General features: G+C 41.3%; 1 protein-coding gene across 5 annotated transcripts in view; it reads left to right on the plus strand.

Annotated features, from left to right (window-relative positions):
- The first annotated feature begins 12697 nt into the window (after nucleotides 1-12697).
- Nucleotides 12698-26637, plus strand: part of SNTG1 (syntrophin gamma 1) — a 319036-nt gene continuing 305096 nt past the window's right edge. For 2 of the 5 annotated variants that reach the window (XM_048507572.1, XM_048507577.1), the window contains exon 1: nucleotides 12699-13702. In XM_048507572.1, the coding sequence (XP_048363529.1) occupies nucleotides 13595-13702 (108 nt within the window). In that variant the 5' untranslated portion in view covers nucleotides 12699-13594. Of the gene's footprint in view, nucleotides 13703-26637 lie in introns of all 5 variants that reach the window. The other 3 variants (XM_048507574.1, XM_048507576.1, XM_048507575.1) reach the window with 3 other exon arrangements.

The raw sequence follows: 26637 nt of genomic DNA on the forward strand, positions 1-26637 counted from the left end.
GTGAAAGCTGAATTGAACAGAATGGTTTGCTACAGACTGATTGAACCGATTACAGAACATACAGATTTGTGTGTTCCAATGGTGCCAGTACCAAAAAAGATGGTTCAGTGCATATCTGTATAGATTTAAAATAACTGAACAAAGCTGTCAAGCATGAACACTTTATTCTTCCAACCATAGGTTACATTCTTTCAAGATTAGCCGGTGCCCATGTATTTTCATTGCTGGATGCTGCAAGCGGATTTTGGCAGATTTGCTTGGAGCCTGAAAGTGCAAAACTAACCACATTCATTACTCCTTTTGGCTAATATTTCCTCCACAGATTCCCATTTGGAATTTCCAGCACTCCATAGTTATTTCAGAGAGAGATGATTCACCTGTAAGATGTATCAGTTTATATGGATGACATCTTGGTCTGTGACCATACAGAAGAAAAGGATGATGGCCAACTATACATAGTCCTTCATTCCTTGCCAAAGGCAGGTCTACAGCTGAACAAAGCTAAATGTCTTCTACGCCAAACGTCTTTCACCTATTTAGGATACCGTATTGATGAACATTGTGTCAAGCCTGACTTCAAGAAAATAGAAGGGATCCTAGAAATGGATCCTCCCACTAATACTACAGAACACTTTTTAGGCATGGTGCACTACCTAGGTACACTGGCGTAATGCCCATTGGGCAAGGTGGGCAGCTGCCCAGGGCATCACCTTGTGGGGGGCATCAAAATGCTGGGTTCGTTTTTGGGTATTTTAGTGGTTTTCCATTTTGGCCTGCAGGGGGCGCAGTTTTTAGGCATATCATCAGGAGACTGTCCTTATGCTACCCCCCAAGTTTGGTGAGATTTGGTTCAAGGAGTCCAAAGTTATGGACTCCCAAAGGGGGTGCCCCTATCCCCCATTGTTTCCAATGGGAGCTAATAGGAGATGGGGGCTACAGTTTTGAGGGTCCATAACTTTGGCCCCCCTGAACCAAACTGCACCAAACTTGGGGGGTATCATTAGGGCAGTATCCTGATGAGACCCTGAAAGTTTTGAGACTGTGCCTTCAGAAATGTGCCCCAGTCTGCACCCCCCATTGACAGCAATGCAGAAAACTCCATGCAGAACAAAGATTCTTGGGCAAATTTCGGGATGTTCTTGCAGGGAGGGCATTCTTGGACGTATCATCACCAAAATTTCAGAGTATCATCTGGAGACTGTCATGATGGCACCCCCAAGGTTTGGTGCAGTTTGGTTCAGGGGGGCCAAAGTTATGGACGCTCAAACTGTAGCCCCCATCTCCTATTAGCTCCCATTGGAAACAATGGGGGATGGGGCACCCCCTTTGGGAGTCCATAACTTTGGACTCCTTTAACCAAATTTCACCAAACATGGGGAGTAGCATAAGGACAGTCCCCTGATGATATGCTGAAATTGTGGTGCTGATATGTCTAAAAATGCACCCCCTGCAGGCACCAATGTCTTGGTGCAAAAAAATTTGGTTGTGGTAGAGTGGCCACCCATGGGGAGGGGGCATCCAACTCAGGTTTTGCCCAGGGCTACAGTTTGCCCAGGGCTGCCTCATTACGCCCCTGCCTAGGTAGGTTCTTGTTAAATTTAGCAGAAGTCCATATCCTTTGAATGACCCATTAAAGTCTGATGTAGCCTGGCAATGGGATTCACATCAAGTAGAGTCTTTTGCGAAAGTAAAACAACTATTAACAAATGCACCCACACTAGCATACTATGATGTCACCCATCCTACTGTTGTCTGTGCCAATGCAAGCAGCTATGGCCTCAGTGGAGTACTTCAAGAGTATTACTATTACTATTACTATTACTATTATTATTATTATTATTATTATTATTATTATTATTATTATTATTATTATTATTATTATTATTATTATTATTATTATTATTATTATTAATTAGATTTATAGGCTGCCTCACCCCCAAAGGGATCGAGGTGGCTCACAATACAGCTGTTCCAATAACAGCACATAAAATACATAACTAAAACTAAACACATTAAAACAAATTTCCACAGCAGCAATATCTCAAAATTTAAATAACAAAGTTAAGAGCAATTCAGGCACCCAATCAAAATGATGGTGGAATGAATGGTGAAATGAAACCAACTGCATTCAGGACAGTGAAATGAATGGTGAAATGAAACCAACTGCATTTTGTTCCAGAATCCTCACAGATGCAGAAACTCAGTATGCTCAGATTGAGAAAGAATTTTTGAAGCAGTTTGGACTTGTGAATGGTTTGCCAAATATCTCTTTGATTTGTCTTCCTTTCAGCCCTTCACTGACCACAGACCTCTAGTACCACTGATAAACTGGAAATATTTCATTAAAGTCACAATGAGATGTCAAAACCCACTTCTATATTTGATGCGCTATAATCCTCGAGCAGAGTACCATCCAGGTAAAACTCTAGTCATTGTTACGCTGTCATAGCATCCCCTGAAGACTACTGATGCTGACTCTATGACACTTCAGGAAGAAGCTGAATGTTATGAAGCCACTTAGTAAGACTGAAAGCCAATTTCAAAGTCTCTTCTTCAGCTACAAACCCTTACTTCTACAGATGCAGAGCTGCAGAAAATCATGAACTGTGTGTCCAAAGAGTGGCCAAATATGCATGCTACAGAGACTAATATAGAGACTAGTGTAGATGGTTAGTAATAGTAATCTAGTGGGGGCAGAATAATCCCCATGTGCTATTGGGGTGCATGATAGTCTATTTATCACGTCAAGTTAGGATATTAACAAATATATTTATAATAATTTTATATTGTTGTTTAAATAACTTTGTACTTTATTACCTATTCAAAAGGAGAGAAGTTGTGGTAATGTGTGCATTAAGTGTTTGAATTGATAGGCAGAGTTAAGAGACCTGTAAAAGTCAGCAGGAACAGAAGTGAGAGAATTCAGACTAAGAGTTTCTGTTAGCTGTTAAGTGTTCTAATAGTTCATATTGTTAGCCTTAAATAAACTTGTTTTAAACCACTATGGTCATCCTGACATCCATCATGACAGTGACCACAGGCCACATCAATAAATAAAGATTTGCATTGACCAAAGTTAGTTATTGTTCCAAGGGCTGTATAATTTGCAGTGGGATCAAGCTAATTTTAGGATGTTGGCCAAGAATCCATGATCCGTACATGATTTCCATGTAAATGAATTCTATTGAACTTCAGATGCTCAGGAAAAAAGTTCCAAGGGGCCTCTCCTTTCCTGGGAATTCCCTGTTCCCAAATGGCAGGTGCTAGTTTGGCCCTGTGTCTGTCAACAAAACCACCTTACAAACTGTGTGAGGTAGAAATGGACTGTCTGGGCATTATATACACAACTTTCCAGGGAGGTGGAGGTGTGTGGTTTGCAGGGTGCAGCCTCTCCATGGCTGGGTGAGTGAAGCTCAGTTCCCTCTTTGATGACACCATTGCATCTCACAGTCTGTGGGTCTACCCAGCAGCTCTACCGCAGCAGACAGATGTAACATGAAGCTTTCAGGACTCTTCTACATTAAGACTGGAGGATTATGATTCCTAGACAGGCAGGAGAGGTTAGGTGGGAAAGGTAGGCAGGACAGATGGATGGATGGATAAATGGATGGATGGATAGAAGGACAACTATATAGAGGGAAGAAGATAAATAAAACCATGAAAAGGAGGAAAAGGCACACAAAGGGAAATATTTTACTGGTCAATCATTCATTGAGACGGTTCAATCACTCAGAGTTCTCAAAATTCATGCACTCTCTGAAGGACCCGAGAAAGGAAGAAAAACAGGCACATTTCTCCTCATCTAGGGTTGAAAAAGCAACCTACTTCCTACTTCCTAGAGTGATAGGAAGAGTACATAAGCATAATACAATCTCCTTTCTGTCTCAAAAGTATCTATTTCAGTATGGTAAGGACATTGTTTCCTTAGATTCCTACATTTTTTTCCGAAGCATGGTGATTTTATAACTTTATGGAACGTCTGACTACACAGCAGAAAAAATTCTAGGTTCTTGTTAGATTGCAGTTTTTTGCTAAAATGGGATAACATTTGGATATCTGGTTCTAATGAAACAAATAACCATTTAAATAGTGTGCTCATCTACTGTTGCAGATCCAAAAGATGGGATCACACTCCTTGATCATAATTGAACCCTGTTTTACCTTTTTAATTTGTGGGGTGAGCAGTCATGTGACCTCATTTTAATTAAGGAGTTACAAATATGCCAATTAGAATAAACAACATATTTTGGATGTTGATTTTTAATTCACAAAGAAAGGAAAGACCAGATCACTGTTCGATTACAGTATGCAGTCCTGGGGCACAGCATAATTTAAGATCATTGTTTTTTGCTCAGAAAGATACACGTTTCAGGTTATAAGCAGCATCAGATTGCTTTGTTGTGTGAAGAAACAAGATATAAAACGACAAAAATTCAAATGATTAAATGCCTTTAGCTGAGTGCATAGTGGAAAGAGATTTATTTGGAGGTGTTCATGCTCAGATCACTGTTAACATCAATCACAACTATGAAAGAGGGAAAATGAAATAATCTCTACTTTGAGATCTGAAGAAGTACAAATGCTTTCAAGTAGATGTAAAACCTACTGTCTCAGAGCCAATGATCCACGTAATACTTATAATTTTCACATTTTTATAATTAATCTGCATGGTTGCCTGATGTGCAGCCTAATCCTATCCATGTGTATTCACAACAAAATAAATCCCAGTGAGGTCAAGGAGACTTATTCCCTAGAAAGTGTGATAGCTTCTTAATGTTAGCTATTAGTATTGCACATAATGAATTAATAACAACTGTTTTCTCTATACTGCTGAACAATTCAAACCAGGAAACTTCAGGACTTGGTGGAAGGATTTCTACCTCTACCTCTCTCTGCAGATCAAAATGCTCCCAATGCTATTCTAGCATCTCCCCTATTCTGCACATGGAAACACTCAGCTAGTTCGAAGTCCATATTCAAAACTTCTAGAAACAGAAAATATTGCACCATGAAGGATTTATGGAATATATGAAAATAATCTTACAAAAAACATAACAATCCTACACTAGCAAATAATTTGGGATGCAATCACATATAAATCATGCATCCTTAAATGAACCTTGACACAAAGGTGGCTCCAATATGGGGATATGACAGGGAGGAATGTACATGCCCTGCCTGTAAAGATTTTACCTGTAATCCTGGAATATATGCAATATGAGACTCTATACCCCCCCCCCACCCTTTTGCTATTGATTTCCCCTCTCCAAGTTTTGCCCTCGCACCTGAGTTTTCCCCTTCTGGCTGCTTTTGTTGTCTTAGCTAAAGTCAAAAGAGATACGCTCACTTCCAAAAGAGAGAAAACAAGGGCTGACCACAATGATCTGAAAGATATTCCACAACAATGGTTCAAATCATGCAAATTATAGTTCTTGCTAACTATTGTTTAGAAACAAACCATGATTCAACCTGTTAAATACTGTGCATCTGAGAATTAAGGTTTAAACATGATGCACTTTCATGTTCTGCCTTCTCTATACTCTCTGCTAAACTATAGCCATTAAACCCACTTCACACCTACTGCATCTGATTCCAGTTTATTTTGGCCAGTCACAACTAATGGTTTGTCAAGTAAGACAATTTAACAACAATTTAATACTCCTTAACTTTGGGATAGTGTAGTATAAAGTGAGACACAGCAAGTTCATGCTAATTTAAATATCATGAAACCATGGACAAGGCCAATGGTGCAAATCTGGAGTTTAGCATATAGTTTGACATTGATGTGCCATATGATAATAATCATGACATTCTGGCAATGGTCCATCCTAGGCATTGAGCCTTGCAAATATTGCTACCCTCAGTACATGAATTCTGGGGGGGGGGGGAATCATATGCTGTCTAATTAAAGCTGAATGTCTAAATTTGGAAGTAAGCTCCTAAATTCAGCAGTACCCTCTTTGAGCACATAAGAATAAAGATGTTAGCATTTTATGCTGTCTGTCCATTTATTTATTTATTGTATATCTGTCACACGTTTCAGACAAAAAAAGTGCTCTTGCAGTGGCAAAGAGTACATAAAATTCATAGTTACAATAGGTGATTCAGGAAGGAGTTCTCAGTGACATCTGTGTCTGTACATGATGGAAGGTCACTTGCTCCTTCTATTAGCCTCAACAGCTGTAATTATTCCAAGTAAAGAAGTGTGAGTGTATGTGGGGGGGGGGGGGTGTAAACTGGACCTGCATCCACTAACTAGCCGCCACCTCCCTTTTCTCCAGTTGCCTCATCTACCACATTACTGGCAGAGCTGAAGGTAAAATATTTTGCAGAAAATTGTTTTCTTTTCTACAGATTCATTTTTGTGTTCTTGCACAAAGTCACAAACTGATAAGAATGTAAAGAATGATTTTGTAAGTGCAGTAGGTTTTTTGTCACATTCATAACGTTCCTTGCACTGTTGTTTATTTTACACATAGGAGCACCTGGTGTTTTCAATTACACTAGAGAACAGACAGTGTATTTTTCTTCAAATGGGTGAGAAAGGAACAACTGCAAATACAGGTCAAAATATAGAGCTTTGAGTTATGAAATTTCACACATTTGTGGATCCACATGGAATCTTAAATCAATTTGCTATTTCTGGCTAACCAGATTATCTTACAACTAGCAGCAAAGCCCATTGCCAGGGGAAATGCAATAGACCCTAGCAAGGGGGGGGGGTGGAGCAAACATGAGCAAACATAAAGCAATGGGCTTCACCAAGGGTGAGTGGGAAGGTGAGTATTGGGGTGGGGGAGGGTAGTGAGGAGTGAGGAGGGGGAGGGTAGTGAGGCTTGTGAGGAGAGAATGTGAAGGTGAGCCTTGGAGGGGGAGAGTGGAAAGGAGTGTATTGGGCGGGGGATGTTGGGAAGGTGAGACTTGGGGTGTGGAAGAGTTGAAAAGTGAGACTTGGGGTGTGGGAGAGTGGAAAGGAGTGACTTGGGGTTGGGGGAGTGTTGAAAGGTGAGGTTTGAGCAGGGGAGGGTTTGGGGTGAGGTTTGGGGCAGGGGAGGGTAGAAAGGAGTAGGGGGTGTGGGGGAGGGTGGAAAGATGAGGCATGGGATAAGGGAGGGTGGGAAAGTGACTTGGGTGAGAGAGAGTTAAAAGGTGAGAGTTAGGATGTGAGAGGATGGAATGGGGAGGCTTGAGTGCAGGGATGATGGGAAGGTAAGGCTTGGGATGGGAGAGGTTTTGAAGGTGTGGCTTGGGTGGAGGAAGGGTTGTAAAATGAGTCTTGTGGGAGAGGGTGAAATGGGGTTGCTTGTGGTGGTGCGGGTTAGGGTTTTGGCAGCATAGTGGAGCAGTGTGACCAAGGGGCAGCTGCTCTGCTGGTTGGGATGGCCTGATGGGGGGAAGTGTGCAGGCTGGGTGGAGCTGGTGTGCTGCCACAGCAACACACAGTACCAATGAGGCTCAGAGCCAGGGCTGTGCTGACAACAGTTCAGCAAGAAATAATTCAAGGAATACTAAGTCAATGGGAGAGTCCAGAGAGTCAAAAGCCAGGAATGTACACAGCAAGGAGGATCAAGAGCCAGTCCATAATCAGTCAGGGTCTGGAGACAACAGTGGTGTGCAGACAAGGTCAGGAAGAACACATTTTGCAACCACAACTGCAATTCCTGCTAAAGGCCTTTTATTCCTCGGAGCTACTTGCCTGGAACTTCTCCTGCAAGGGCTCTGGGTAATGCCTAGCCTGTAATCTTGCTGAGCGGTGTCTCTCCTTTAAGGTCAGACTCAGTCTCCACCTGCAATGCTGGTTACATCTGGAGACCCAGAGCAGCTAGTCTCTTTCTTAGTCCTGCTAATTAGCTGTGAGCAAGAAGCCTGTGTGATTTCAGGCTCTACTCATTCAGCTGGCTTCTCTCTGCAAGGCTCAGTTAATCCTTCCTCAGAGAAGCTGTTAGTTGAAAAAGGGGCTTCCTCAGATGAGCTGAGCTGAGCTGCAGCGGGAGGGGGGGAAGCATGACAGATAGAGTGTTGACAGGGCCAGTGGCGCAGCGAGCACCAAAGTGTTACTGCCCTGCTGGCCGGACTAGGTTGTTTGGGATTGCGGGAGCGTGGGGGGAACTGGGAGGCTGTTGGGGCCCCTGGCAGAGCCAGGCTTGCTTCTGGATTGGGGGAAGGTGGGTGGGGGAGTGGATAGAATGTCACCCACCAATGGGTCCTGCTTGCCTATTGGTGTAGGGTTCATCATCATGACATTCCATCCCTTAGACAATTATGGGTTAGGGTTAAGAGCCAGTGGTGGTATAGTGATGAAAAGCAGATGGACACAAATCTAGAGAACCAAGTTTGATTACCCATTCCTCCACATGAGCGCCGGACTTTTATCAGGTGAACCAGGTTTGTTTCCACACTGCTAAACTAGCAATCTTTTCCCCCCAACCCGGGTTGAAGACATTTTCTGTTTGCTGAGTGAACAAAAGCAGGCAGGAAATTATTTTTCCCTCCCCAAACCTCTTATTTTAATTTTCGTCATTTGTGCCTGCCATTTTGTGTGCTGATGTAGATTCTCCATGAAGATTCTTCACAGAGGTTTCCTCTGCTTGCAGCTCATACAAGTGCAATTTCCATGTAAAAAGTAGATGAATAAAGTTTGTTTTGCCTAGCGATCCTGTGCACGCAATGTTGTTCCTTTTTTGTTTTGTGGGGTATGTCTGTGAAGCTACCACATCACAATTAGAGAAGCTGCAATATGTGCATATTTATGTCTTTGTAGCTTCACAGACATACTCCTCAAAACAATAAAAGGGAAAATGACATGTGTGCAGGTTTACTAGGCAAAACAAACTTTATTAATCTGGTTTTTACATAGAAATTGTGTGTGGGTGAGCTGCAAGCAGAGAAACCTCAATGGAAAATCTTCACCAAATGGAGAAGGCAGGAGAATCACTGCAGCTACACTCAAAATGGCGGGCGCAATTGACCCACTGAAATTGACCAAAGCTCTGTCAGTTAACAGGCAGGAAAAAAGAACAATTTGGAGTGCAAATGCTTGTGTTCTCTGTGATGTGGGAACACAAAATGCCAAAACGGATCTTTTGAAAATGTCTGCAAGACATTTTATTTCTGCTGTGCAGAAGGGACCCATGAGATGGTACAGGTATTATGGTTGCCTTACTGGAATTGCTCACATTTTTTAAAGTTATAGTAGTCTTAATAAGTTTGTTATTGTTGCCATAATTTTCTGTTTTTATGATAGAAAAATGTTGGTTGTGCTGCTTATTCCAGCTGTGTCTGTATGGATGCTTCATCATAATTTTAACCGTCACAGTCCAGCAGAAATGTAACACAACACAATCACATAGTGTATGTCCCCCACAATACCATCTTTCAGTTTACCATATATTCTGGATTTGAGCACTCTCAGCCTTTAGCAATACCAGTAGAAGGGTTCGAAGCAGGAATTTATTACCCCCGCTTTTTTTTGCAAAGATAGAATGGGTATTCATCACTGAAACTAGCCAAAGCTGGTAATAGCTCAGCTTTGTACTGTAGTAGATTCGATTTGTTACTCCACAAAGCTGCTTTGTAGGTGGTGGGTATTTGTGACTGGTTTACCCTTATGCTTGCAGGGCAGCACTGCTTTTAAAAGCAAAACAAAAAACCATCACTGTGGTGACTGCAAGAAATATACTGTGCTGCACTGTGAGTCTTTGTTTCTTATTTCTGCATCGTTAAATGTATATGGTGAGCGTTAGTTAGTTAGTTAGTTAGTTAGTTAGTTAGTTAGTTAGTTAGTTAGTTAGTTAGTTAGTTAAAAGCCCCGTACTTCAATTTCAGTTGTTGATCTTTGGCAGTAAATTGTACTTCAGTTGCAATATGTCAGGACACAATCCTTTCTGGAACTCATATAGTCTAATCAGGAAGCCTTTTGTCCTAAGCCCAGTTGTGCACAGGATGAGAGAAGTGTTCTTCTGCACACATGCTCAAAATTTTTATACCTGGGTAAAAGTTGAATCTAGATTATTATTGTACATTGAAACAAAATGAAGTCTCCATCAAAATGTAGATCATGTCTTAACCTATAGGCACCACTGCAAAAATAACGCACCCACTACTCTGTGGCACCACGGTGGCACAAAAACATTCCAAAACACAGTTTGTCATGGAACCTCAGGATTTTTGCATTAGGTCACCCCCAAAGTCATTAAATCACCTCAACCTCACTCAAATCATGCATCAGGTCCATAGCTACATATTCCACTAGAAAAATCATGGATCCACTGGTTCATGGTGCCACCACATTGCAAAAATGTCGTCCAAAGCACAGATTCTCATGGATCCTCAGGATTTTTATGTTTCATCACCACAGATTCATTATCAAATCACATATTATATACATGGCCACAGACTGCACCACAAAAATCAAGATTCCATGGCTTTGTGGTGTCACGATGGTACAAAAAAGTTGTTTTGGAGTATAGATTCTCAAGGACCATTAGGACTTTTACATTAGGTAACCTTCAACTCACCATCAAATCACATATCATGTCTATGGCCACAGATTACACCACAAAAATCATACATGCACCTGTTGCCTAATTTAGATATTTATTTATATCCCTCCCTTTATCCTGCATGGGGGCCAAAACTGACTTAACATAATTCTGCATTTTACCCTCACAACAACCCTGTGAAGAAGGCTAGGCATAACTGGCTCAAGGTTACCCATCAAATTTCCATGGCAGAGTAGGGATTCGAACCTCCGGCGTTTCCCATAGTTTAGTCTTGACACTCTTACCACTACACCACTCTGGCTTCCCAAGACTTGACTAGCCAAGACTACAGCATTTAAAAATTTGCAGTGACAAAGAAAACCCGCCAGTCAAGAAGCTAGCAATCAAAACTCCATTCATAACTTTTTTTAAAAAAATCATTTTTCCAAATCCATTTTGTAGCTGAATTAATGGGAAACAGAAGATTACTATTGATTATTAATTTGGTATTCTCCACCTAGCAGATTTGATATTCTCCGTGCTCAGATAGACTATGACAATCTGTGCCATGGATTTTTTTTGCAACATTTCTTTGCACCAGGCATTTCTCCGCTCTCTACAGTGCAAGCTGTGGATATAGGTGAGATTTCTCATCTCACATGGCTGTTTGGAATATTCTACATAGAAACTGGGAGGAGAAATGCAAATTTCTCCCTCATGGTGATGTCATGGTGTCCTGAATAATGTTTTTGAAAAATCTGAAGACATGAATATGATCTCTAATTTTTCAGGAATGGTGTATAAAACTGGCAGGTATTCATGTTTTCTGCCATGGGCTGCAACCATGATGGACCTTTTGGGGAAGCTAGTGCTCTCCATAAATGTTGATGTCATCTGTGATTGTTATTATTTATATTGGAATGTTCCATGAAGAAATCAGGAAACTCTAAGAGGATCTGTACCTTCGATACATGTTTTTGTGCTATTGCAATTCCACAGAACAGATAATGTATGTGTTTTGCAGCTTAGTCTAAAGACATTGACATGATTTGTGAATTTACAAATGATTTTGTGAAGTCTTAAAATCATCTTTAAATATTCTTAAAATCATAGGAATCAATGACACATTTTAGCTGCAGTTTTTGTGCCATGGTGATCCTATAAAGTACCAGATCTTTTTTGGGGGGAGGGGGGGTGTTTATGGGCATTAATATGGTGCATTGTATAAGAATTTTATTGTGAGGCAAAAATCATGAAGATCCACGAAATTTAATGCGTTTTTTCACACAAATGTTAGATCGGTTGGTTTGATGGTGACTTTGGGGTGACCCCACATAAAAAATCAGAGGAATCATGAGGATTTGTGCTTTAGATCCATGTTTATATGCCATTGAAGTGTGGATCTGTGAAATTTGTGGTGCATAGGCCATGCCTATGATAAGTGATTTGATATTAGGGTTTGGGATGACCTAACACTCAAACTCTCATGATTAATTTTAGGCTTTGGAATCACATTTTTGCTATGTGGTGGCACAATAAACAGTTTTTGTGATGCTGCTTATAGACTAAGGCATGATTTACAAAATGGTGAAAGTTTTAATTTATTTCAATGTAGAATTCATAGGAATTCATGAGGATCTAGGTTTTTGCACCATTTCAGCACCATGAACTATTGGATCCATGTTTTCAGTGGTTCACTCGTTTGAGATATGTGATTTGATACTGGATTAGGGTGAGTTCTCTTGAAAAAATCTAGCGGATCAGTGAGGATCTGTGTAGATCCAGCTTTCATCCCCCCCAAAAAAAAATCTGGTTCTGAAATCAGGTGAATCGTTCACAAGCAAGTGTTAGACATCAGAAAGGTTTCCACCCCTTTACGTCTTTGTTGTGTGTACTTAATTATGTAATAAGTCCATGGAAATCAATAGTGGTTTTCAATAAGCATAGGCGGATTTGACTGTATTGCCCTGTAGAAAGAAGGGAATATGAGTGAGGGAAGGGGATGAGGAGTCTTTGGTTCTAATACATATACTTGGAACCTGCCATATGCGTAAATTGCCATGCCTTTGTCAGTATTTGCAAAGAAAAAAATAGCTTTTTCTTCTTCTCCCTGCCCCTAAAATCACGATTCATGAACTTGGAAGAGGGACTCCAACTTTGCGCAACACGTGTTCGTTGGTTCCGTGGCAATGCCTTTGCTCTGACTGCCTGAGGTCATGCCTGATTTCCTTTCTCTTCTCCGTGCCAGATTATCCTCTTGCTGAAGAGCTGGGCTCGCCCTGGATTTTAGGCTATCCTTGAGAAGCAAAAGGACACTCCCGGAGGAGCCAGGGTTTGGGGAGAGAGGCCGCGGCGCTGCTCCAGGCGAGATTCCGTGGCCACGGCTTTACAGAAACGGATGAATCATTCCAGCTCCTCGGGACACCACCGGCAGCGGAGAATGGCTGCATCCGACGACGTCCCCGTTCCGGGAGAGCCTGGAATCCCGACGAACAGCGCCCAGCTTCTCAATTGACGCGGCCCCGGAAAACTTCCTCCCGTCCCATCCTACCACCAGGGTCCCTCCCCAGTAGGGGGGTCGCTTTGGAAAGGACCCGGCGCCTTCCGGATCGTCTTGCTGAGCGCCTGCTCCACCTGCAGAGAAGAAGGCATCTCATGGCAACCCGCCGAGGAGCTCGGAGACCGGCGCGCAGCTGAACCAGGGGAAGGCGCAGGAGAGAGGAAAGGCGGCGACGAGGGGAGACCCGGGGCTGCTTGGCACGCTGGCTACAGGTCTGCCGCCGCAGGAATGGCCAACGCCTCCGGACCTTGTCGCTAGCGCGATGAAGCGCCGCTGCAGTCGGCGCCTCTAGATCTGCTGGTTTCCCTGAGCTGGCGTCGCTACTGAAGGGGCGATCTTGCGCCGCTCGCTCCTCTGGCCGGCCCGTTGCTTTCCCCTCCCCCCCTCCCTGTAGTTATCAAGCATCGGCTGCAGAATCCCTCCCCAGGTCGGAGCTGGCCACACAGACTCTCAATCGACTCTCCCCTTGAAGTCTGCAAGAGTGGAAGTTGCCTTTTCAAGCATGGGCACCGCGATCAAAGGCGGGGGCTAGCTCCCTTTCCCGAAGCCGCAAATGTCCGAGTGGATTGGAAATATTTTGGGAAATAAGTTTCCAGAGGCAATTCCAGGAGTTAAGCTGGCGTTGGAGCAAGCCAGTGACAGCGAGAGAGCACGCCGCCAAGTAAGTATGTTCTGGGGTTGTGCTCTTTTGAAGGACTGCCATTGGGGTGTGTGTGTGTCAATTTCTAATATTACTGGGGAGCTAGGATGGGGAAGAGTGCAGTCGCTGAATTAAATGCAGTTCTATATTTTGCATTGGCGATCTTGCTGTTAGTTCCTTGTTGCCGTAGACAATGGGATCTCTTTCAGGGCTCTTAGCTTTGACTTCAGAAATCATATCAGGTCCACCTGCTCAACTAAGCTAACTGCCAACATGCCCTTTCTGTAGTTCTGCTGCTGGCTCCACATGCACATTTGAAGTCTCTGATGCCCCCTCTCGCCATTCATTCAGTAAGCGTAGGATTTCTGCCCTACTTGTATTGCCTTCCCTCATCTGGTGTTGGTGAATCATCAAGAGTTGTGCTTTCCATGGTCTTGATCTTCTTTCCCTTTGCCATTTACATGCAGCTGCTGTGCCATGTGCAGTTTGTTGCTTTGTCTATTTGGCCCCACTCTCCCTTTATTAACAAAACTATATAGATTGAAATCCTGCAGAATTCAGCTAGTGTTTTGTTACAAATCTTTATATAGGGGGAGGGGCATGTCAGATTCGGATTTTTTTCGCGTCTTCATAAACAACACCTCATTGTCTCTTAAGGAATAAGCAGGCAGGCAGAGGAGTCGTAATCTTTATTATGAAATACATCAGTGTGACAAATCTGTCATGCTGCAAAAGCATCCTCCAGCACAGTTTGGTGAATTGAACTAGCCAGCCCATCCAACATGATCTCTTTCACAGCCGTTTCTGAAATGAAATGGAGTGAAAATGGGGGATCCCACTCAAATTTTTACAAACAGCAATTTTCAAACTGTATTTTAAGTTATTCCCTGATTGATTTTTCTGTCAGCTTCTCCCTGAGACTGAAGTCAAAGTCTTTTTAAATTGTCCTGGTTTTGCATTCTGTTTTAACCTGAAATGCTTGTCAAATTACACAGATTTATAGTTGATCATAACATTTGTCTAATAGTTTGATCTGTTCCAGTGAATGCATTAAAACCAGCAATGTGTGCTACTGTGTTGGTTGTGATGGAGGAATTCATGGACTTGGAATAATTAATGTTCCATCAAAACTTATTTTGTATAATTCTTGTGGGTCCCTTGAAAAGCTGACTGAAGTTACATTTGCTAAATTTGCATTTTTTAAAATCAAGGTCATTATCCTGTAGATGAAAACTGAATAACAATAAAAGCGTATCCCATACTGGTGGATACACTCACTGTGGAAACATTTCCATAGTACTCTTCTGTAAATTAGACTCAATTAGTTTAAAATAGGCTAAGTTCAGACAACATGACCAGCTCAAATTTATCTCCATTAAATTCTAATTAGGTAGTGTATTTTAATACTTCAGTGTATTCTAATTAATTTACACGAAGTCCTAGTGAATTTAGATTTGGAGCTTATTGGGGCAGGGATCTCTTCTTCAAAAATGGTACATGATGCTGCTGTATAAAAACAGCAGTAACATACAGCAATTATAATATTTCAGTTTATAATGAAAGGCTGCAAATAAGTCCCTCTTCAATTAGGTAATGCAACATTCTCAAGGTTACCTAGGGGAAAACAGTTGATGTACGTCAGCTGTTGGGATTCCTTCATAGAAGAGAATCCAAGTGGATCATATTACTGACATTCTTAAGAATTTTAGCCTGGTGATACAGCAACTTCTCCCAGCTGTGACGGACTGCCTGGCTAGCTTTCTTAGTAATTAAAGTGGGAAGATTCCTCTGCAGTGAATCAATTGGTGATACAGCCTGTCTTTGTACTATACCTATGGGTTTTCTGTAGTAGTTCCCCATGTGATTGTAGAGGGGCAGTCTTTCATTAACAAGTGTGCATCTGATTGTATAGAACCTGGAAGCATGCCTAGAGCTTAGGATTTAGAGTGCATGAGAATGATCTGGTCCATAAACTTAAAGATTACTCATCTAGATTCTGATCTAGATTAAAGATTCTGATCTCATCTAATTCAGCAACTAAATTACTAGTGGCAGAATCCTATACTTGAAATATAAACCAAAACAAAACTATATCCAGGCTACAAGAAAAAAAAGTTTCAACTTGGTCAGTGCATAACTACTACATACATTTATGAGCTTAGAATCCTATGCTTAGTCATTCAGAAGCAAGTTATACTGTCTTCATTCATTTGGGGCTTACTCCCAAGTGTGGAAGCCAAGCCCATCAGATGAGTGGACAGGTCTACTCGTAGCTTTTGGCAAAATCAAGCATAACACAGCTCTCAGTTTTAAAGCAGCTGGGGGGGGGGAGGGGAGAGAAAAACCTCTTCTTTTCCACCCCATTCAAGTGCAGGCTGCTCCAAGGTTTGCAGTGCCTCAGAGCACGTGGTAGGAGGGTGGGGAAGAGGAGGCACATCAGGCATTCTAAACTCTGAACAGTTACCAGCCATGCAAACTGCTCTCCCCTAGTGAATGTTTAGAACCTGCCCTAAGGCCTCTCCCTGAATGCTGCATTTATAAATCTACCATGGCCACAGTCAATGCACAGTCTTTGAAAAGGAAGAGATGGAAAGACTAGGAATTGGAAGGTCCACTCCTGCAGGTGGAAGAGCATAGAGTGCCTCAATGAGGGGAAAAAGGGAGATTAGTGAGGCCAAGAAAGGTTACCTGGGGTTCTCTGCATAGAACTTGACATCTTTGAACTTCTTCTCAGTAACCTTCAGCTTCCCTTTGTCTTTCCCCTGAGGCCCAGGGTCTCTTTCTGTCTCTGCTCTTAAGTGTGCTGCAGAATTAAGTCTCCCCACCTCCTAGCAACAAATTAATCAGGGGAAGGAGGTGTACTTGCTACAGGACAAGCCATGTGTTCCATACAGTTGAGCCTCCCCTACCTCCTAGCAGCAGCCTAGTCAGGTCAATTGGCAGTGTAAGCTGTCTTCTGGGCAATAGAGCCTCCCCCGTCTCCCAGCAGCAACCTAATTGGGGGAATGAACTCATATGGTGCAGAATGAGCCATATTTCCATGCAATTGAGCCTCACCCACATCCTGCCTTTTCCCCCTCTCTGCCTGCCGCTTGAGGCACCTGACCCCCCTTGCACCCTCTAAATCATAACCTGTTATTATAGCAAGTGTTTGCATTGTAAGTAGTAATTCAAAATGCTTTATTAATGCTTTATTTGGAAAGTGAGTATTAAACAGACATGTTGTATTAAGTGTCATTCTGGCCAGGTATCTTGGATTATTTTTCATGTATTTTTGCCTCTTGCTTGGGGGGGGTGGGGTAGTGATGGAAAGCAGCCAAGGCTAACCTGTAGCTCCCTTTACTTATGAGTGCTTAGATGCGTTTTTAAATTAGACTTGAGTTTTATGGATAGCATGGAACAGAACTGATAAAGACTTATTCTGTCGATAGAGTCTTCTAGTCCAACAGAATAGATTTTGCAAGAGTTGAAAATGTTGCATGCTTCTTATATTGCTTAAATCTCCAATGTAGAACTGATAAAACCCAAGAGGCAAAATTCTTTAATGCTTCCAGTGGTCGTTAAATTAATATTTTTTTTAACCAAAAGATATATCGGTATTCCCTGACCTGGAAAAGAAGTTCTAACTGTAGAGGATGATAACTATTAAAAAGCCCGGGCTAAAGCTGTTATAAAATATCTTTAATCAAAATAGGTATTTGAGGATTTGAGATTACTTTGAAAAGTATGTGTGATAATCTCTCTTCTATGTATATTTATGACATGTGTGTGGTGATATGATTTGGCATGAGTAACGCAACACAATTTAGTTGTTCCAGTTACAGGGGATTCATTCTAAGGATATTACATCCTAAGTAAACCTTGAGTGGTTGCATTGGTCTGGTTCTTTATTTTCAGTTTGTCTAATGATGTGCTAGATATTTAAAAAGAGAACAGTGTGTTGGCTTTGTTGATGCTATAAAAAACAATCACAGCTGGTTCTCCAGAATATACAATAAGGAATGAGTGGTAAGATAAGCTGTAATGTACCAACACTCCCCCCACCCCCACTTTTACTGTGAAATGTGTTCAGTCAAATATAAATCATGGACATGTATTATATTCCCCACTGAATGGTTACACTTATATCCCACTCTTTCACAAAACCCAGTTTGGTGTTCACGGCTATCTCTTAAAACAATCCTGTAAAGCAGATTTGGCTGAGAGAAAGAAAGAGAATAGCTCAAGGTCACCCTGATTTTTGCATCTGAGTATGAATTTGAACCTTAGTTTCATAGTTCTACAATAATCTGTCCACTAAACCACATAGAAATGTGATGTGTTCCTCATATCACCTTGTTGTTGATACAGCTATTGAAAGGGTGATCAAGTTACCTGAGTCAGTAATTTTGAGTTCCATTTGTGTTTATGCACTGTGAACGATGGTGTTTCATGTGAGGCAGGAAGATCATTTTAGGGCTTGTTTGTCAGATTAATCAGAATGGGTTTCTGAAGGCATACTCAAGGCAACATCCCAATGACTCTCCCAAGATTGCCTCCACTTAAGAAAAGGCAGTTTGCCGTGTGTGTGTGTGTACACCACCAAGTCACAGCCAACTTATGGAAATTTTGTGTGGTTTTCAAGGCAAGAGATGTTCAGAGGTTGTTTGCCATTGGCTTCCTACTTGGTTGCCTCTGTGTAGGCTAAGAGAGTTATGAAAGAACAGTGACTGACCCAAGGTCACCCAGCAAACTTTGTGTGGAGAAGTGGAGAATCAAACTCAGTTCTCTAGATTACAATCCTGCTGCTCTTAACCACTATACCCTGCTGCTTTAGGTAATGTTTAAATGAATGCTTGGTCAATTCAATGGGTGTGAATCAATAGAAGTCTGTGTTTTTTTAGGTCTTTAAAGAATGGTTTCCATCATCTGAAAAGCACATGAAAAGTGTTTTACTATATTGACCTGTATTTTCATAACTTTAGATTGGAGTTAAAAAAAAATAAAATTGCATCACCATACTATTCAGATTTGGAAACATAATAAGAAAACATAGTACTGCTTCTCTGGCACAACAGTTGTTTTTGATATGCTTCAGTTCTTAGATTAGTATTAAAATAACAAGAAACCTCTAAAGAAATTTCACAGATTGTATCAAAATTCTTCTCACTTCCCTTTAAATTCCTATGGGATATGTGAAATTTGATAACATATGTTGAGCACAGTAGGAGAAACTCACTTTATCTCATAAGAAAGGATTGATATAATTTAGGGATGAACTTCAGGTAATTTACATGAATTTTGAAGCTAAATTAAGATAATAGTTGTGGGTTACTTTTTATTCTTTGATTCCAAACATTGGTATATTTTCCCCTTAATTATCACCTACATTTTTGTACTTTATTTACTTTAATGTTCATCATAATTATAGATTTAAATTAAATCTTTGAATGAATTAAGTCATATTGATTTTCCTGTTTGGTATTAAGGCCTAGCTGAAGGATTTGGAATCTGTAGCTTGGACTTCTACAGAGCAGAGAACAGTATAATTGACTTGGGATCCAGTTTCCCACATGTAGTCATTGGGCTCCATTGATTATTGAGTGCTTCTGTTTTAAAATACTCTAAATTGTGCCTTTGATAACAGAATGCTGTAGAGCAGTGGTTCTCAACCTGGGAGTCGGGACTCCTTTGGGAGTCGAACGACCCTTTCATAGTCGAACGACCCTAAGACTCTCTGCATCAGTGTTCTCCATCTGTAAAATGGTTAAATGTTAGGGTTGGGGGTCACCACAACATGAGGAACTGTATTAAAGGGTCGTGGCATTAGGAAGGTTGAGAACCACTGATGTAGAGCATTTTGAGGGAAACTTGCTGGATATTTTGTTCGAGTTGTAATAATTAAGAAACAGAACAAAATATTGTTGAGTTACTGCTCACTGGAAGAATAAAAGCATTGATGACTTGAGGGAACTTTGTGATTGACCTCCTGTATACTGCTGAATGATGTGGGCTAATGGTCAGTTCAACTTCATGTGGTAAATGGATTTCATGGAAAAATGGTATCCCTCATCTCTGGACTGAAGTGGTACAGCCACCAACCACCTCATTTTGTGCACACATAAATACTGCTTCAGATTCTACATGTTCTTTTAACCCATCTAAGCATTTCCGAATTTCAATGTTGCCTTTTCTTTTTTCTTAGAAGAATCAACCCATTTAAAAAAGGTGAAAAATCAAAAACCCGAAGAAGAAAAGTTTCACAATTAATAATGCATGAAACTAATTACATATTCAGTATTCTCAGCTGATGCAGTATGATGTCAAAATCAGCTAACGTCACTTCAGGGAAACATACCATTTCTTATAAACTGACAATTATAAAAATGACAACAGTGTCATTTGAGTGTGATACATAAGATAATTACCAAAGGAATGTTAGCACACTGTTGAGGTTTTCTCTGTAGGAATTGTGAGGAACAGTTTGCTAAGCAATAGTCTATGCTAAAGAAATTAGCCAAACGTTAATTACAGTGCATAATGCTTGCACTCATGGAAAAAGATTTGGAGATGATACAATCCTTTTGTTCATTATGACTGATGAATCTTGATGTACCTTGACTTTTTGCTGCAAGGGCATGTTCCTGGATATGGGACAAATCAGGTTCAACATGAACCTAGAAGTTCCAAAGTTTTTGCAGCTGAATGTTACTAGAGTTCTTAAATGCATAGGAATGTGTTTCCTTGGTAAAAACAGCAACTTTATTTAGATTGACAGATGTGGTCATTGGACGTTTGATGGCTGTCAGACCAGTGCTTGGAATTGTGGCGAGGAACAGTGTTATTTGATAGGCTGTTGTTGTCAGTGGTAATTTTTCAACATCCTTTCTTGAACACTAGGTATCTTGCACTATTGTTAAGCATAGTTGATGACTAGCATAGGTATGACTTACTGACATTTAAGCTTCAGGCACTTTTTTCCTGCTAGACCATCTTTTCCTAATTGTCAAAGGCCAGGGTGTGCATAAAATACATTTGGTCACCCTCTGGCCATTTCCATAAAACTGGCCAACATTTTCATAGCCAGTGATGGACTGCCATCTCCCCTTCCCTCAAATTGGATAAATACTGGCAAATCAGTTCAGTATCATCTCATTGCATCGCACAATATTGTGATGGCAGGCCATGTTTGGAGAAACACAACTGTTTTCTATGAAAGATGATGCAAGGTGTCAATCTGAGCTGATCACCACAAGTTTTTCAAAACACAGACAGGCATTCGTCCCATGGAATATTTCTTTCTTAAAGTTTAAATCTGGTTATATATCTTCAGAATTAATAGTAGACTATTGTTTGGATAATAAGAGCCCCATGGCACAGAGTGATAAGCTGCAATCCCAGATCTTCTCATGACCTGAGTTCGATCCTGACAGAAGTTGGTTTCAGGGAGCCAGCTCAAGATTGACTCAGCCGTCCATCCTTCTGAGCTCAGTGAAATGAGTACCTTGCTTTCCTGGGGTAAAGTGTAGATGACTAGGAAAAGCAATGGCAAACAACTCCATTAACAAAAGTGCCTAAATAATGTTGTGGTGTGATATCACCCCATGGGTCAGTATTGACCCAGTGCTTGCTCTGGGGACTAGATTGTATGCCGTGACTTGTGTACTCCAGAATATTGTATTGATATATTTTAATTTTTGATGAGTTGCTCCTTGTTTGCCGATCAGTCGTAATTTCTTTTATTCTTTGTGAATTACAGAGATTCTGTTGACTCACTCGGAGAATCCTCATTTGGAGAGGCATTTCACTTCTGTATGCTCCATTGTATATACTCTGATTTGCCTTAACTGCTGTTCTGACATTTTCACATCTGTTTCATCTGTGACATTCTAACACTTGAGAGATTCCTGTGACCAGGCAGATGAGATTATCAACCTCTAATGGCAAGTTTAACATTGCTCAGGTCTCCTGTGCTATCCAACTGTGCCAGTTAAATGTTGGACATAAGTGATCTCTTGCAACATCATTTCTGGTGATTCAAATAACTGACCTTTGCAGCTGTGTTTAACATGCTCCAATGACTGTTCTTTGGATACTTCCTTGAAAGAATTTTCTGGTTTTATCACAGTGGAATGACCCAAAGAAACGTGTTGTACACATTGAGAGGTATGTCAAGCAACAGTACTGTTTCATCGGTGGATAGATCCCAGTAACTGTTTGTTTAGGCAGTAAACCTGGGTAGCATTTCAGAAAATGGAGTACTTTCTGGTTACCTTCCCTTTCAGCTTTGATAAATTGCTGTAGAATTGATTTATACTCATATGTTGTCAATAGTACACTAATATTAAGGGAAGCTGTGAATGAATCTCATTAAGCAATGCCTGCACATTCACCTCTTTATGCTTCAGAGTATCTGTTTTCTGTGTTGACCATTTTGTAAGAATGGCAGGGAATTCTTTCCTATGTTTATCTGACTGGCTGTCCTACTTTGACCACAAAATTCTTGTTAGTTTTTTTTTAAGGGCAGTGAGTAAGTGTGAATGATACTGTGGCAGGATTTTGCTGCCATGTGTTTTGCTGTCTATCTACCAGATAGTCCCTTTCATGCCATGTCTCTGTGAGACCTGAGTGTAACACAGGAATAAAAACAGAGGCCCTGTATTTCTAGTGTGGTGTAAAGGTTAAGAGCAGGTGGACTCTCATCTGGTAAAATTGATTTGTTTCCCTGCTCCTACACATAATGTCTACTGGGTGACCTTGGGCTAGTCAGAATTCTCTCAGAATTTTCTGAGCCCCTCCTACCTCACAAGGTATGTTTTGTGGAGAGAGGAAGGAAAGGAGTTTATAAACTTCTTTGAGACTCCTTATGGTTGAGAAAAGTGGGGAAGAAATGCAAACTCTTTCTCTCTCCCTCAACCAAAATGATACAAAATACTGTTCAAGATTTAAAGTTCACCAGAACTGTTCATTAGTCTGAATGTTTTTAAAAAAGAGGGGGAAATTGAATACCCCAGACCACAGTGTTAAGATCTTGTCTTGCCAGCAACCTTGTGTATAACACAGATTTGAAATACAGATTTGCTTACTATGGTTTATTTTATTGATATCTCACTGTTCTTCCTAATTGGGATTTAAAGTTGCCTATCACATTGTTATCCCCTCCTCCATTGTATCTCTACAACAGCAACATTACCTGATTTATTTTTTGTTATACAACCTATTATATTCATGCAAAACTCCATTCCACCTTTAAAAAAGCCTCTTGAAAATGTTAGGATTTTTAAAGTCATCTTTGCTATAAAGCTTGTTTTCTTTCTAGTTTGTCATTCTCAAATCATCTCAGTTCCATTGTTTACACCTCAGTCCTCAAAAAGAACCAGGTTCTTTTGAAATGCTGAGAATTACCAACTCTTCCTTTGTCACTTGTGACCTAATTTCAGGAGAATTTGGACAAATGAGAATTGACTATGTTTGTCCTAATTAAATGCGTTCTAAAATTTTAGCCTCATTAATCCTGCGTATGTAGCTAGGCACAATATTCCATTCTGTTGTGCATTGTCTGCTTCCTTTTTTTCTTATGTATCTCAATTGCAGGTTTACATATTTCAAAATATGGATGGATTCTGTGGTAAGTCCTGTTAAGGGTGGTGTTTGCCACTTGTCTAGTAACTTTCCTCTGAGGCAAAAGTCTCTTTTGCTGAAGAACTGTTGCATCAGGGAAAGGGCTCCATGTTCCAAAAACAAGCACCGCTGCTAAAAGAATGTATCTATTGGTTGCAGACCAATTGGGGATGCAGACACAGAGAGAGGTTTTTCTAAATCAACCACATACAAGCGAGGAGCATAGCAATGTGATAAGTGATAGTGTCTACAAAAGGCTAGAGGGCAAAACACATAAATCCCAGGTTAGGGACAGAGACAGAGTATACAAGTGTCTCTATGCTAATAGTAGAAGCATTCGACCTAAAATGGGGGAGCTGGAGTACAGAGTTTTGAAGGAGGACATTGATATAGTGGGCATCACAGAGACATGGTGGAATGAGGAGAACCAGTGGGATGCTGTTATCCCAGGTTACAGGCTCTACAGGAAGGATAGGACAGGGCGTATTGGGGGTGGGGTGGCCCTCTACATCAAAGAGAGCATAGTGTCACATAAAATAGACAATGCAGGGGGAGCTGATTCCTCTACAGAAGCACTGTGGATATCAATACCAGGGGTGAAGCAAAGTTTAACATTAGGAATATATTATCGTCCCCCCTGACCAAAGTGCACAAGAGGATTCTGAGATGGAAAAAGAAATTAGAGAGGCCAACAAAAGCAAAAATGTCGTGGTAATGGGCGATTTTAACTATCCCCACATAAACTGGAAAATGCATGTTCAGGTCATAGTAAGGAGAGAACATTCCTGGATATGCTAAATGACTGTGGCTTAGAGCAGATGGTTGTAGAACCAACCAGGGGAGATGTGATCCTAGATCTAATTCTATGTGGGACCCAGGACCTGGTGCGGGAAGTCAGTGTTGTTGAGCCGATAGGGAACAGCGACCACAATGCTGTCAGATTCAGTATCTCTGCATGCGAACAAGTGACAACTACTAATGTAGTTACATTTGCCTTCAGAAAGGGAAATTTCTCAAAGATGAGGGGGATAGTGCGCAGGAAGCTGAAAGGGAAAATCAAGAGAGTCAAAAATGTCCAAGGTGCTTGGAGGTTATTTAAAAACACAGTCTTAAAAGCTCAGCTGGAATGTGTTCCGCAGGTTAGGAAAGGCAGCGCCCAGTCCAAAAGAAAGCCACCATGGTTAACAAGGGAGGTTGAGGTAATTATTAGGAAAAAAAGATGTCTTTTAGAAAATGGAAGTCCAACTTAACTGATGAAGAATACCAGAGAGAACACAAATGGTGGCAAAAGAGAAGCAAGTTAGCTGTAAGGGAGGCAAAAGGATTATGAGGAACGCATGGCTGCGAACATCAAGACTAGCAACAAACAGTTCTTCAGAGGTACATCAAAAGCAGGAAGCCAGCTTGGGAAGCGGTAGGCCAGTTAGATGATGAAGGAACAAAGGTGTGCTAAAAGATGACAGGGAGATTGCAGAGAAGCTGAATGAATTCTTTGCATCTGTCTTCACCCAAGAGGAGGTGAGGAAAATTCCTGCACCTGAACCAAGCTTCTCAGGAGGTGAATCCGAGGAACTAGCGAAGTTAGTGGTAGACAAGGAAGACGTTCTGGCAGCCATTGATAAACTAAATGCTACCAAATCCCCTGGCCCAGATTGCATTCATCCAAGAGTTCTTAAAGAGCTCAAGCATGAAATTGCTGATGTTCTCACATTAATATGCAACTTATCCCTGAAATCAGGCTCCATCCCTGAAGACTGGAAGATGGCCAATGTCACACCAATCTTTAAGAAAGGGTCTAGGGGGGACCCGGGAAATTACAGGCCAGTCAGTTTGACATCTGTTCCTGGTAAATTAGTAGAATCTATCATTAAAGATAAAATTATTAAACATGTAGAAAAGCAAGACCTGCTGAGGAAGAGTCAGCATGGCTTTTGTAGAGGCAAGTCCTGTCTTACAAACTTACTAGAGTTCTTTGAGGGTGTAAACAGACATGTGGATAAGGGGGAACCAGTGGACATTGTCTACTTGGATTTCCAAAAGGCTTTTGACAAAGTTCCTCACCAGAGACTGTTGAGAAAACTCAGCAATGAAGGAATAAGAGGGGAAGTCCTCCTATGGATTAAAAACTGGTTGAGGAACAGGAAACAAAGGGTGGATATAAATGGGAAGTTCTCACAATGGAGAGATGTAGGGAGTGGTGTCCCCCAAGGATCCGTTTTGGGACCAGTGCTCTTTAACTTATTCATAAATGACCTGGAAGTAGGGGTGGGTAGTGTGGTGGCCAAGTTTGCAGATGATACCAAATTATGTAGGGTGGTAAGAACCACAAATGATTGCGAAGAGCTCCAAGCGGACCTTGATAAATTAGGTGAGTGGGCTAAGAAATGGCAAATGCAGTTCAATGTAGCGAAATGTAAAGTGATGCGCGTAGGGGCAAAAAATCCAAACTTCACATACACGCTACAGGGGTCAGTGCTATCAGTCAACCAGGAAAGGGATTTGGGCGTCTTAGTTGATAGTTCCATGGGAATGTCAACTCAATGCATGGCAGCGGTGAAAAGGCAAACTCTATGCTGGGGATAATTAGGAAAGGAATTGAGAATAAAACTGCAAAGATTGTCATGCCGTGATATAAAGCCATTGAATGCGACCGCACTTACCAGGTACTGTGTTCAGTTCTGGTCGCCACATCTCAAAAAGGATATCGAAGAGATAGAAAAAGTGCAGAGAAGGGCAACGAGGATGATTGAAGGATTGGAGCACCTTCCTTATGAGGAGAGGCTGCAGCGTTTGGGACTCTTTAGTTTGGAGAGGAGACGTCTGAGGGGGGATATGATTGAAGTCTATAAAATTATGCATGGGGTAGAAAATGTTGACAGAGAGAAATTTTTCTCTCTTTCTCACAATACTAGAACCAGGGGGCATTCATTGAAAATGCTGGGGGGAAGAATTAGGACTAATAAAAGGAAACACTTCTTCACGCAACGTGTGATTGGTGTTTGGAATATGCTGCCACAGGAGGTGGTGATGGCCACTAACCTGGATAGCTTTAAAAAGGGCTGGACAGATTTATGGAGGAGAAGTCAATCTATGGCTACCAATCTTGATCCTCCTTGATCTCAGATTGCTAATGCCTTAGCAGACCAGGTGCTCAGGAGCAGCAGCAGCAGAAGGCCATTGCTTTCACATCCTGCATGTGAGCTCCCAAAGGCACCTGGTGGGCCACTGCGAGTAGCAGAATGCTGGACTAGATGGACTCTGGTCTGATCCAGCAGGGTAGTTCTTATGTTCTTATGGTTCTAAATTTCTAAGCATTTTGAATCTGACTGTTTAATGCTGACATTCACTTAAAAAAA

This window comes from Sphaerodactylus townsendi, linkage group LG09 (genome assembly GCF_021028975.2).
Source record: "Sphaerodactylus townsendi isolate TG3544 linkage group LG09, MPM_Stown_v2.3, whole genome shotgun sequence".
Taxonomy (NCBI): Eukaryota; Metazoa; Chordata; class Lepidosauria; order Squamata; family Sphaerodactylidae; genus Sphaerodactylus; species Sphaerodactylus townsendi.